Raw genomic sequence first — 12,397 nt, forward strand, 5'->3', positions numbered from 1 at the left:
CTAAAATTTAATCTAAAACGATTCACTATTTCACTCTGGAAGTGCTGTATTGTCTCGAACCTTCATGATTTTTGCAAGAAAAAATAATAAATTATTACTGTATTGAATTTTTATATCATTGAAGAAGCATAATTGAAAATATGTACATAAGCTGGTACTAATTTTTACCAATTAAAACCGGATGATGCACAGTAGCAGAGAATATTTTGAAGTTCGAAAAAAAGTAGTTAGCTGAATGAGCAAGACATTTGAACTAAGAGTTCAAATACAAATAGAAACGATCCCATCATTTTTGGTTATGATATGCTTGTCAATTTTTCTGGAGGCGTGTCAATTTTTCTGGCAAAAAATTTTTTGATTTCTTGTTGGATTTCGAGCTTCTAGAAGCTTTTAAATTTGACCTTCTGGTAACTTTCCTTCTGTTACTGAAACATGACCGGAAAAAGTTCGTCCTCTTGGCCCAAAAATTGTAGTCAATATTTGAGGCACGCATGGAAACGATAAGACCATATAGTTGTCTCAGTTCAGTTTGGAACAACTTCGTAGAGCGGGATAATTCGTCACGTGTTAATTATAAAACGAGCAGTTTAAGCAGTCTTCCAAACGTGCCCTTAGACACAATTTAGGGCTTTTGGGAGACCCTATGGTTTTTGATGTCGTCGAATCTGCAAGTGAGTGGGGGCGTAAGCCACCCGCTTTTTTCCAATTTTTCGAATCCGAACTTTCTTTTTCCGAAAAAAAATTGATTTGATTTGAATTGACTGAAGTTTTTTTCCATAGACAATCACCTAAAAACTGTTTTTTTTGCTCATTTCTTTACCATTCTAGGTTTTTTTGTCTTACGGGGATAAAGGCTATTAAATGCTGATGGAGTTATAAAACAAAAATTCCAAATTCCAAATAGCCAGATGAATATTTATGCAAGCAAAAACTAAATTTGATCTACACACTCACCTTTGCGGTTAATTATTATTGATTTCTTGCATTCGGTTGGAAATAAATGGATAGCAGCAATTCAAACTAAATACAGAAAAACTGATTTTGAATCAACCTCAAATAAATGCAAATTTTGTTTCAACAAGATGCAAATTGTATCTGCGATTCAGCCAGAACATTCAAACATAATTGCGACGTACATTATAAATGCAAACAATTCAAAAAAATGCGGAGACTAGAAGAGGTAAGAGGTCAAGTGGATTCAGGGAGAGAAGCCCCTAGCCCTTCAAGATTTTATCCCACTTGTTCTATTTTACCTCATCTATTTTTAGACTAGCAGCTATGAAGGTTCTCAGGCGCAAAAAAAAAATTTTTTTTTAGAATTAAGCGCGCGACAAAAAACCAATTTTAGGTAGAAACCGTCAAATACAGCCCGAATATTGTTTTTGAGCATTCTTTTTTTAAAAGTTTTTCCTGCATTGTGTGAATCTTTGTCAGATTTGGATCTGTATATATTTTTTATACTTTAGATTATGTAAAGAGTTTTCATCTCTACGTCAGCAAACTATTGAAGCGTGTAGTTGGAAAAAAGATCTGCTTCTGCACAATAAATCGAGTGGAGAGAAAGCTTTTTTCCCGGTTTAAAAATAATTGTTTTTTGTCTGAGCGTAAAATTGATGTTTTTTTCTTACAATGTCTTTAACTTAATGGCCCGTTTAAGCTGAATTATCGAAAAAAAAACATTCAAGTTGACACACTTAAAGACAATTAGAGGTTTAAAAATATTTTTTCCCGAAAACGTCACTAATTGAGTTTAAAAACTAATTCAAAATTATAAATCAGACCTTTTGAGAATTTGACCATGTGGGAGTTTTTTTTGTTACCGGGCAAAAAACCCTAGCTAAACCACAGCTCGTTCTTTTTGCATAAAGGAGTAACAAACCATTACGAATGACACAAAGAAACATTTGGAGATCATCCAACGGCTGGTTGTGTAGATGGTCCAATGACTTGTCCGCTTCTATATCTATTTATATTCTTAAATTCCTGAATGTAATTATATTTAAACTGACAAGCTAAAACATAATTACTTTTCAAAATCAGCTTTTGTTTGTTTTTTATATTAAACTGTTTGTTTTGTTCCCTTCAGCAATAAAAATCAAACAATGATTGTTTTATTTTGATTTTTCAGAAAAATAATTGATCTGCTAAAGTGCATGGCTTAGTTCACTTTTGAACAACTTTTGATCAAATTTTTTGGACTTTAATGCGTGCATAATTTCGTTCAAGAACATAGCCAAATTGGCCACGTTAACCCAAAAATTTTAAAAAAGTGACTGGTAAAACATCTTATTTTATTTAAAATTTTTGAAACAATTGTTTTTTCATATTTGAAGTAAGAAAGTTGGTTAAGTTTTTGCTTGGCTCGCCAGTAAAATCTATAAAAGCTTCAATGTAAACAAAACAGCAAATGTCGGACTAAAGACGGAATAATTTATAGCAAAAAGAATTTGAGTTGCTCATTACTTCTTACCTGTGACTATTTTTTAAGTATATATGTTTTGCTTGATATGAATCGAATTGCAAAAAAAATGATAGTAAAGTGTCTAGTAACGTATTTTTGACAGGAATGTCTTCCCTCATTTTCTTTTGGAACAATTAATGATCTGATTAAATAGCCAAATAGCCATTCCTGCGGCAATAGCGCAAAAAAATGCGCTTTAAGTGCCGCAAATTAACCAAATTGACAGTTTTCAAATGCCATATTTTTCAAAAGATTGACTGAATTTCAAATGGTAGTAAAAAAATTGGTTAGTTAAAAAACGTAATACTGGTTTGGAGAAAAAAAATTTCATCGAAAGTCGGAACGAAAATAGTTAGTCTTGAAAGTGATACCCGACGTAAATTATAGTAACAAAATCAAGTCCTAATCTGAGGTTGATCTATTCAAAGACCAAAAAATTTTCTTATTTCTAATTAACCTATAACTCGGATTCATTGCTTAAAATATCAGGGCCTCATTTTGTGTTCCGATTTTATTAAAGTGAGAATTATATTTGCTTCTAATGTTTTTTTGAATTTAGTCCATTTTCAAAAAAGAAATCTCATCGATCTCTGGATCATCGGGGGTCTCAGCCGGGTTGGAGCATCACTATTCAAACCTGACTCATTCATAGCTAAACTACTCGTTTTATGCTTATCTCGCACTAAAAATTGTTACAAACTGTTTTGAGGCAAGCTGTTTGGTCTTATTGATATCAAACACGACGCAAATTTTATATCTTAAAATTGGATACTATCAGCCTTAGATTCATAGCTTGTCAATTTTTTCCTAACCAAAAACTGTTTGGCACCAGATAATGGGTACTTGGAACAATCAGGGCTTTGCCCTGATAGGAGCAGTTTTGTTGTGGTTTATCTGGCTGCAGATACACATGTTTTTTTCTTAATTTTGAACAGTCATCTCACATTACTAGTGCAGAGACGAATCCTAACAATGTTAAACTACAAAATTCTTAATCATTTTGCTTGTTCTTTTTCTGATTTTCGTCTTTTTAAGTTTTGATTTTTGTTTCTGATTTTTCTCACAAATTAACGTGTGTCCCAAATTGGGCAAACTTTTAATCACAAAGTCCATAACTTTGCAAGACTTTATCGCAATTGAAATCAAGCAAGATTTGAGCGCTTTGAGCGGTTTTTTAGACGATTGCGCTCAAAATCTTGCTTCAAAATGAGCGGTTTGAGCGGTTTTTGAACGGTTTATCTAAAAAAAAAACGCGCAAGATTTGAACGGTTTTGAGCGGTTTTTCTTAGACGAACCGTTCAAAAACCGCTCAAACCGCTCAATTTGAAGCAAGATTTTGAGCGCAATTGTCTAAAAAACCGCTCAAATTGCTCAAATCTTTCTTCAAATTAGGTGAAAATTTCTCAGAGCAAAAATCGAAAAACCGTTATTTCGAATAACCTTGTTTTGGTGAAAAAATTTTAGGATGAGAGCTCAATTTGCTAACGAAAGAGAGAAGAACCGATTAACCAAAAACCTTCTAACCTTTCAGGATTCAGATTTGTTAAAAATTATTATTTTGATTGCTGAAAATTGACTGAATAAAAAAAACTACCCCAAGCATAAATATCCCACTTTCTTTGACAGTCAGAAAAATAAAACATCCACAATTAGACGAAAAAAGTTGAAAGCGGAAAAAGCTAAAAAAAATTCAGTTCTTGCAATTGCAAAACAAAAAATTGCTATAACACAGGTATTTAATAAATCAATAATGAGTTTATTGTTTTTAGCCGACAATTTTTGGATTTGCTTTCAGTCAGTTTTTTTTGGAATTCCGTAACAATACTGACACGATAATAATTCTGATTTATTTCATGCGCTTTTTTTCTGATAATAACACGTTTTACAAATTTTGTGCTGGTAAAGTTAAAATATCAGTATATCTCAGCTTATAATTTAGCTTCATTGTTTTTGTAGCTGGTTGACAAAAATTTTTATGAACGTCAAGATAAAGCACAGAGGAGTTTTGCTAAAGCTGTGAAATTGGTTACGTTTTAAATTGGGTTAAGTTGAAAAATTAGTATGTGATTTTGTTACTAAATTAGAAACAATTTTTGTCACAATTTGCGATCTCGAAAAATCAAAAGTAAAAACGTATAGTGGTTTATATCTGGCTGGGCGGAAACGGTAAAAGAGCCCTTCTTACTTTATGATCCTCTCATTGTATTTTTAAAATTTATTGGTCGAAATTTAGATGTTACCGCCTACTGCTTGTTGTTTGGCTTAAAAAAGAGTTTTTGCCCAATTTTCTTGTTTTCAGTTTTCCTCTAAACTATAAATTCCCCACTGTGGTTTCTTGAGGAATACCAGTTTAAACAAGACTCAATTCACCTTGTTTATAATAGATAAGATTGTAAATAATATAAATAATGTCATGACAAAATTCTAGAGTTCTACTTAAATCTTTCATAAATTGAGAAAGAGTGAGTGAGCGCACTTGATGATGAATAGAGTATAGATTGACAGGTCGGTAGCGACCTTGATAGCCAATAGGCAAGATTAGCACGATTAATAACTAGCATTGAAAGTAATACTATAATGACGTCATAACGATACCGTTAGACCACACCACACCACATCCACTTAAATTTACACAACCGCTGAGACTAGCCCACATTGATTCATTTTAGTGATTTTGCTTTCAAAGGGGGGGGGGCAATTTTATGACAGATGCCCTTGATGGCAAAAAACATGTAACCAAAAAATAAACTTTTGTATATCAGACTGATTTGTACGGGTTTTGATGCTTTTGTTTCAAATTTATGAAAACTGATTTAAAATATAGTTTAGCTTTCATTACCTACTGTAATTTAGTCCTTCTGTCGCGAGGAAGTTACCCGATTTGACTAATTGTCAACATGTCCCTGGAACATCTGAACGATGATGTTCCCAAATTAAATTAGCGGGGAAAAGTTCCCTTCATTATGATTTTTATACTCAATAAAGTTTGTTTGTGGATTAGATAGTTGACATGGTCGATGGACGGGGAAGGGGAGGCTTAAGGTGATAGTGGAGTGCGCGTCGTTGCGATTTTTTTATAAGGTTTTCTCAATAACTTTGTTTCTAAAACGACGCGACTTTTAAGGGCATTAAGAAAAACAAGCTCTTTTACATTTTAGGTTGCACAACGCCAGGACCAGAAAGCTGCTGCTGCAAATCAACCTACAACCTCCGCTCTCCAAAATAAGCATCCGAATAATGACAACAAAAACTTGACCTTGGCCGAGGCGGCGGCTAAACCTAGCAAGATTGGCGACAACAGTCCGAGGAAGCCGGCGCGAAGTCGTCAGCAGCCGCAGCTTCGGGTGGCAAAATCGTGTCTGGTGGCGACTCTAGTTCGTTCAGTGTTGTGGTTGCCGTATATCATTCATCTGGTCAGACTTGCAGCAATGAAAGCATTCGACATAAAGCAGGAAGGGGACGTTAGTTAATAAAGGATAATTCATTAAAAGTTTATAAAAGTTAGCTTAACGAACAGCCCTCAGGTGGGCAAATGGTGCATATTGTTCCGACTACATACTGTTTGTTAATTAATCGCTTAATAAATCGAAGCACAATTTTATTTACAAACCAAAACCAGGGTTTTCAGCAGCGCTTGTATCCCGTGCTTTAGTGCAAATCGAAATCTCAAAGAGTTTTGTTAGATTTCTTCTAAGAGATACATGCATCTTGTAAAAACATGTGAAAAACTTCCGGCATAGAATTTCACAAGAAACGGATGTCTTTATTTAAAGGTTTTATTTAAAAAAAACAAATTCAGGCGGAAACATCTGCTGTTGAGGTATTTCAGCGCTTTGTTTAGTGTCTGCTAGTGTAGCAGATATTTAGCAAAACCTCTTGCCGGAGACTGCCAAAATATTTTATTTGCCAATACAAGACATGAATAGGGATAATAAAACAATAGGGTTATAAAACTATATTGATATTTTTCAAAAAAATCCTCACTAGATGCGGATTAAAAATAAAATTGAAAACAATATTTTTTTTGAAACTAATGACAGTTTTTGCTTCAGCCATTTTTTCATTGCCCATTTGGGGGAAATCAGAAATTGCATTGTCATATTATATTGTTATGTTAATTGCATTTAAAAGAATTATCTACTCGTGTGTAGTTAGTGTGATAGTACGATGCAACTTGTTTCACACTAGCGTAGCGTAGTGTGATAGTACGATGCATATTTTTCCCCACCTAATTCGCAACTTTTGGCGGCACTTTTGATTTTTACGCTGAATTAGCTATATAATGCCTAGTGCTTCGACATTTGACTAGTAATAAGCTAACATAGTTGTTGTTTTTTTTTAATTTGTCATATGAACCAAAAAAAAACTATTTATTTCATATAACAGTATAACAATTGGAACTCGATATCAGAAACTTTCAAACACGATATACTTTGGGAGGTTTTTGAAATGCATAATTTATCAAAAATTTGTTAAAAAATTCCAATTTATTACATGCAAAATTAGTGTGGTTGTCTTTAGTTTATTATCGATTCCAATTTATTATGTGCAAAATATGAGTTTTGTGCATTTTAAACCTTCTGAATCTTTGCCATTTTCTCGCTCGAGTTTGCGAAGTTGCAGCTTCGCCTCTGTTTTTCAATCTATAACACTATAACACCATCGAAAAAACATTTACTTGGTCTAATTAATGCAAAAAGTTTAACAATTACAAAAAAATTTCAAGATAAAGCATTCAAAACAGGATGTCATGCAGGAATGCAAAAACAAAAAAAAATCTTGTAATTTTGAATAAATTACTGCACTTTTGCTTCAAAACAATTTGAAAAAATTTCAAGCTATCTAAATTTTTTTTTTCTGACAGAATTAAAAATTGTTGGAATACTATGAATTTTTTTGTTTTTTATAATTCGGGATGCCCTTAACCGTTATGAATTGTTTTTAAGTTTACTTGTCGTAAACTTGTAACACTACAATCTGCTATAAACGCAATTGACACAAAAATTAATACATCACGGCAATTCCTAAGTTTTCATAGGGTCATACATTGGCGGATGTTCTGCTAGAAATAGTACGCTTGAAGAAAACGTATTTAACTTTTTTTCAACATTTCCCTAATTTCAAATTTGGTGACGTTATCGGTTAATCAAATTCTTTTTCTAAGGCACAAAAACTTTTTTTTAGTTTCAAAAAATGAATATAGCTGAAGTAAACAATGATTATGCTAAACTACTAAAAATTGCTCATTCTATCCGACAAGGATATGGGGAAACACTAGAAATTTTTGGACTTTGTACACGTTTTTCTCAAGCAAAATTAGAGATTCCAAACAAAACCAGATGTATTGAATTGTATGTCAAGTGAGACACTTTGCTTAGTTTTTTTTCTATATTTAAATAAGTCGGCAAACAAAATGGGTTCAAGAACTTTTTGAGGTGTTCATTTTCAGTTTTTAATGTTGCAAATGTCTGTATTGCAAAAAAATGTATTTGACGCTGAATTTTTTTTGTTTTTAAATTATATACCCGATCAAATTGTAAGTAAGAAATTTCGCAAAAAAATTAGCTTGTCATAAAAGATGAACTTTGAACCAATTACAGACGAAACCTTGACCAACTTTGAGTTGTTGAAATTCGCTTAAAGCGCGTTATTATAAATTGTTATTAGATGATGCAAAATTTGCTGAAAAAGTTTGCTGAATTGTACTGCCCTTGTAAAATGATTTTAAATTGGTAAGATTTCAAACTCGTTTAGGTTGATCTATCCCAAACATTTTGGATCAATTAGTGCCAAAAAAGCTAATTTAAATTGGCTTGGATAAAAAATGGTGGATACTAGTTTACATTTTACAATTTTTTAAGGTTTTAAAAGGATCAAATTTTTAGACTTAAGCACTTATTAACTTTGCTTAATCATCATTTTTGCTTCAAAACTTGGGCATTTTTTTTTCTTAAAATGTTTTACTGCAATCTATAGTCAAATAAATGCACTTTTTTACCGTAAATTACTATTTTGTGGCTTTTTTATGTTTTGCAATCCAAGAATCAGTGCGGCGCATTTTAAAGCGAGTCTTGAAAACTAAAATCTCTAGTGGAAATTTTTAACTCTGCTTCAAAAACTTCGTGCTTATTTAATCAAGTAATACTTTTTCAGGCCAAACATTAGCACGCAATATTAACTGCAAAACGCACTATAGTAATTTTTTTGCCATTTCATTCATAACAACTGAGTGTCGATTATTTTTGGAAAACTTATAACCAAACAGTGTAAAACGATTACTATGATAAAATTGATTCAAATCATAATGAATAGGTTAAAAATGACTCAAATTGACACAAAGTGCATCGATAAAAAGCTGTAGAAAAAACTATGGATTAAAATAGATTTAACTTCATTTGAATTGATTTTTTAGCTTTTTGAAATGCTTTTTGAAATTGATTTAGTTCTATTTTCTTTTTTTTAATTTTTTATTGATTTCTAGAGACGATCCTAAACCATATACAGTGTTGGCTGACATGACCACTTGACCACTTTTGAGGTGGGTTTGCAAGCTTAAAACAATCCCAAAGTTTTGAAACTTTATTTTTGGTATGTTTTCCGATTCTTTTTGCAACTATTCTAAATCGATTTTCTTCTTGAAAAACAGGATGCTTTCTTAAAGCATTGTGTTCCGACAGAGCTAAAAAAAAAGGATCAGATCTCATTATTATATAATTTTTAGATAATTTAATTAAACGTGGATTTTAGTAATTCAAAAAAATCTCATTCGGTATTTTTCATGCTGCCATCCATAGCTGAGTTTTTTGCGCACTCTTTTGTTAAAACTTTTTTCATTCTAGCAAAAAGAACCAAAATGTTTGTGTGTATTTTTTCTCTTGACGCCAGCTTATCCATTAGCATATGCATGATATTATAAAATGAAACATGACTGTTGAAAATTGAAACTAATGGTTATCTTTTTCCAGAAAAATGGAATTGGAAATAAATATGATCAACTAGCTTCTGAAATTACTTCTTTGATAATGACAATAATGGAGCTATGGCTATCTTTTTCCAATTTTGACCTCAACATTTTAACAGAAAATGGATAAAGTTTAAAATATTTTTTTCTGAAAGGATTTTTCATTCAAGTCATTAGAGTCATACATGAAAATTGTAAATAGCCTGAGAAAATGCGGTAATTACTATCCGAATAAAAACCACACCAAGCACAAATATGTTTGTGCAACATTTGATATTCAGACCAAAATACTGCTCAACATTAACGCAGAGTGTGGACTGCTCAACATTAACTCCTGATGAAATGATAACTAAGCTTGTATAAAATGAAGGTCATCTATTTTTTTTTTCATCCAGTTCACTCGCTCAGTTTCTTTATAGTTCATAAAATGTTCTACCAAATGAGTGCAACACGAATCAGGAACACATTTCTTATAGTCGATTACCTAATTGATTAGAGACCAATTTGGATCTCATTACCACGGAAAGTCCAATTAAGTTTTCCGTTTCTGAATACATTTTGCATGACATAGTAGCTCATTATGCATATGACGGTCGATAAATCTTTCAACAGCTCGTTAATTTTTCGCATATCAACGTCTCTTCATTACATATTCATTTTATGCTTTTTGATGCGAGCTTTGCCATTTTAGGTCATAAGACAACCTCAACTTTCCAGCTCTCAAAACATCAGGAGCAAGTTTTAAAACAAAAAGTCAAGGAAATTGAAAAAAATAACGAGACTACTTGTATCAGGGTGAAGCCCTGAATGTTCCGACTGCCTTTAAGGTTTATGGAGCAGGAATAACAAAAACACACAACTAAAGTTGAATGAAATAAAACAAAATGAAATATTTTTTTTGAACTTGAAATTTTTTCTATAAAAATTATCCCCCCACACGCTCTATAAAGTACAAAAGGATAAATTTCGCTTCTAGTAACAAATTAATTAAGGCAAATAAGCTTCTCTCAACCAGTTCGGAACGATTTCTAATATGAATTAAATCTCCGCTTACGCGTTGATAGCGCGAATTATATCGCGCGTTAATTGTCCAAAAATGGCCAAAATGGCAATCTTTAAACCTCCCTAACTTTTCAAAAAATAATTACAGGTGAAATATCTTTTCAAATTTAAGCTCAAGACAAAAATACTTCTTGAATGATATAAAAAAATTTGGTCAAAAATTGCAAGTTAAAAAGTCGAATTTCGTCGTTAAAAAGTTCCAAACTCTCAACCAGTTTGGAACGATTTCTAATATGAATTAAATCTCCGCTTACGCGTTGATAGCGCGAATTATATCGCGCGTTAATTGTCCAAAAATGGCCAAAATGGCAATCTTTAAACCTCCCTAACTTTACAAAAAATAATTACAGGTGAAATATCTTTTCAAATTTAAGCTCAAGACAAAAATACTTTTTGAATGATATAAAAAAATTTGGTCAAAAATTGCAAGTTAAAAAGTCGAATTTCGTCGTTAAAAAGTCGAATTTCGTCTTGTTTTTTTTTTAAGTTTTGATAGATCAAGCCATGGTAGAGGTCGTTGAAGGATACCGTTGATTTTGAACGATTCGAAAACTTTTGTACTTCCTTTAAAAAAATTCCAGTGTTTAAAAAAATTCTTGCTTCAAACTTCATTGAATTATATCGCGCGTTAATTGTCCAAAAATGGCCAAAATGGCAATCTTTAAACCTCCCTAACTTTACAAAAAATAATTACAGGTGAAATATCTTTTCAAATTTAAGCTCAAGACAAAAATATTTCTTGAATGATATAAAAAAATTTGGTCAAAAATTGCAAGTTAAAAAGTCGAATTTCGTCTTAAGAAAAAAAACCCACCCCGAGCACAAATATTCGAAAGTCGGAACAACAAATGCTCTCAATAAGAATTATAGTAGCATACCTAGTAGTAGAATTGTAGTAGCGTAAGTAGGTGAATACTTTTAGAATATACACAACAAAATTGCTTAAAAGAATCAACACATATCTAATAACTCACTATTATAACCGGCAAGAATTTTAAATCAAGGCGAGTTTTGTTTGTGAGACTGTGTAACAATTTAGTGGTATTTTTCTCAATTTTTGATGGCAAAGTTTGCTCCGTCCGATTATCTGTCTCTCTTTTAAAAAAAAAACCTTGTCAAAAATGACGATTGTTTAGTGGCTTTTGTCTAATCTGCTTTCTTAGTTACCTTTTTAGTTTTTTTTTGTTTTTGAAACTTTTTTGAGATTTCTTAGACAACGAATTTTTACAATTAAAAAAATGATTTAAGAGTTTTTTTTAAGTTTTGATAGATCAAGCCATGGTAGAGTTTGTTGAAGGATACCGTTGATTTTGAACGATTCGAAAACTTTTGTACTTCCTTTAAAAAAATTCCAGTGTTTAAAAAAATTCTTGCTTCAAACTTCATTGAAAACATTCGAAAAAATCCGAGTACGGATATATAAAAAGTTTCCACCCATAAGTTTTTTGTGAAGTGAAACTCAAAGATTTATTCGAGCAGCATTGGAAAAAATACCATCCCAAGCATTTTTATTACTCACTTTCATCGAAAGTCGGAACTATAAAATGCAATCAAGTTGCTTTGTCAAAAGTTGTCAAATTTTGACTGGTTGGAGTGCTCTTTTTGATCAACTGAAAATTGTTTCTACATGATATCCCAATTTCAAAACTCAGCAAAGGTTCTAAAATAACCCAAGCCAGAAAATGGCTTGAGCTGGTTTGTTTTAGCATCGGAGTTTAAAAAAAATGGGACATAAGATTGACGGGGATGGGTGGTTTAAGTAATTATACATTTGTATCTTATTTCATTTCAAACAGTTGTTTGTTTGAGCTCAACACAGTGTAAGCCAAGCTACTCTCCACCCCTATGAAAATTAACATATCAACTGAAGACGCCCTCATTTGCCCAATTAACTCATTTTAGCTTTATGATAC

At 32.0% G+C, this 12,397-nt stretch overlaps 1 protein-coding gene across 1 annotated transcript in view; it reads left to right on the top strand.

The window, feature by feature from the left end:
- LOC134848446 (uncharacterized) overlaps positions 1 to 12,397 on the top strand; it is a 33,234-nt gene that overhangs the window by 7,308 nt on the left and 13,529 nt on the right. Inside the window, exon 2 of the mRNA XM_063865908.1 lies at positions 5,620 to 5,922. Within this exon, the coding sequence (XP_063721978.1) occupies positions 5,890 to 5,922 (33 nt within the window). The 5' untranslated portion in view covers positions 5,620 to 5,889. The remainder of the gene's footprint in view (positions 1 to 5,619; positions 5,923 to 12,397) is intronic.

The sequence above is a fragment of the Symsagittifera roscoffensis genome, chromosome 6 (assembly GCF_963678635.1).
Source record: "Symsagittifera roscoffensis chromosome 6, txSymRosc1.1, whole genome shotgun sequence".
NCBI lineage: Eukaryota > Metazoa > Xenacoelomorpha > Acoela > Convolutidae > Symsagittifera > Symsagittifera roscoffensis.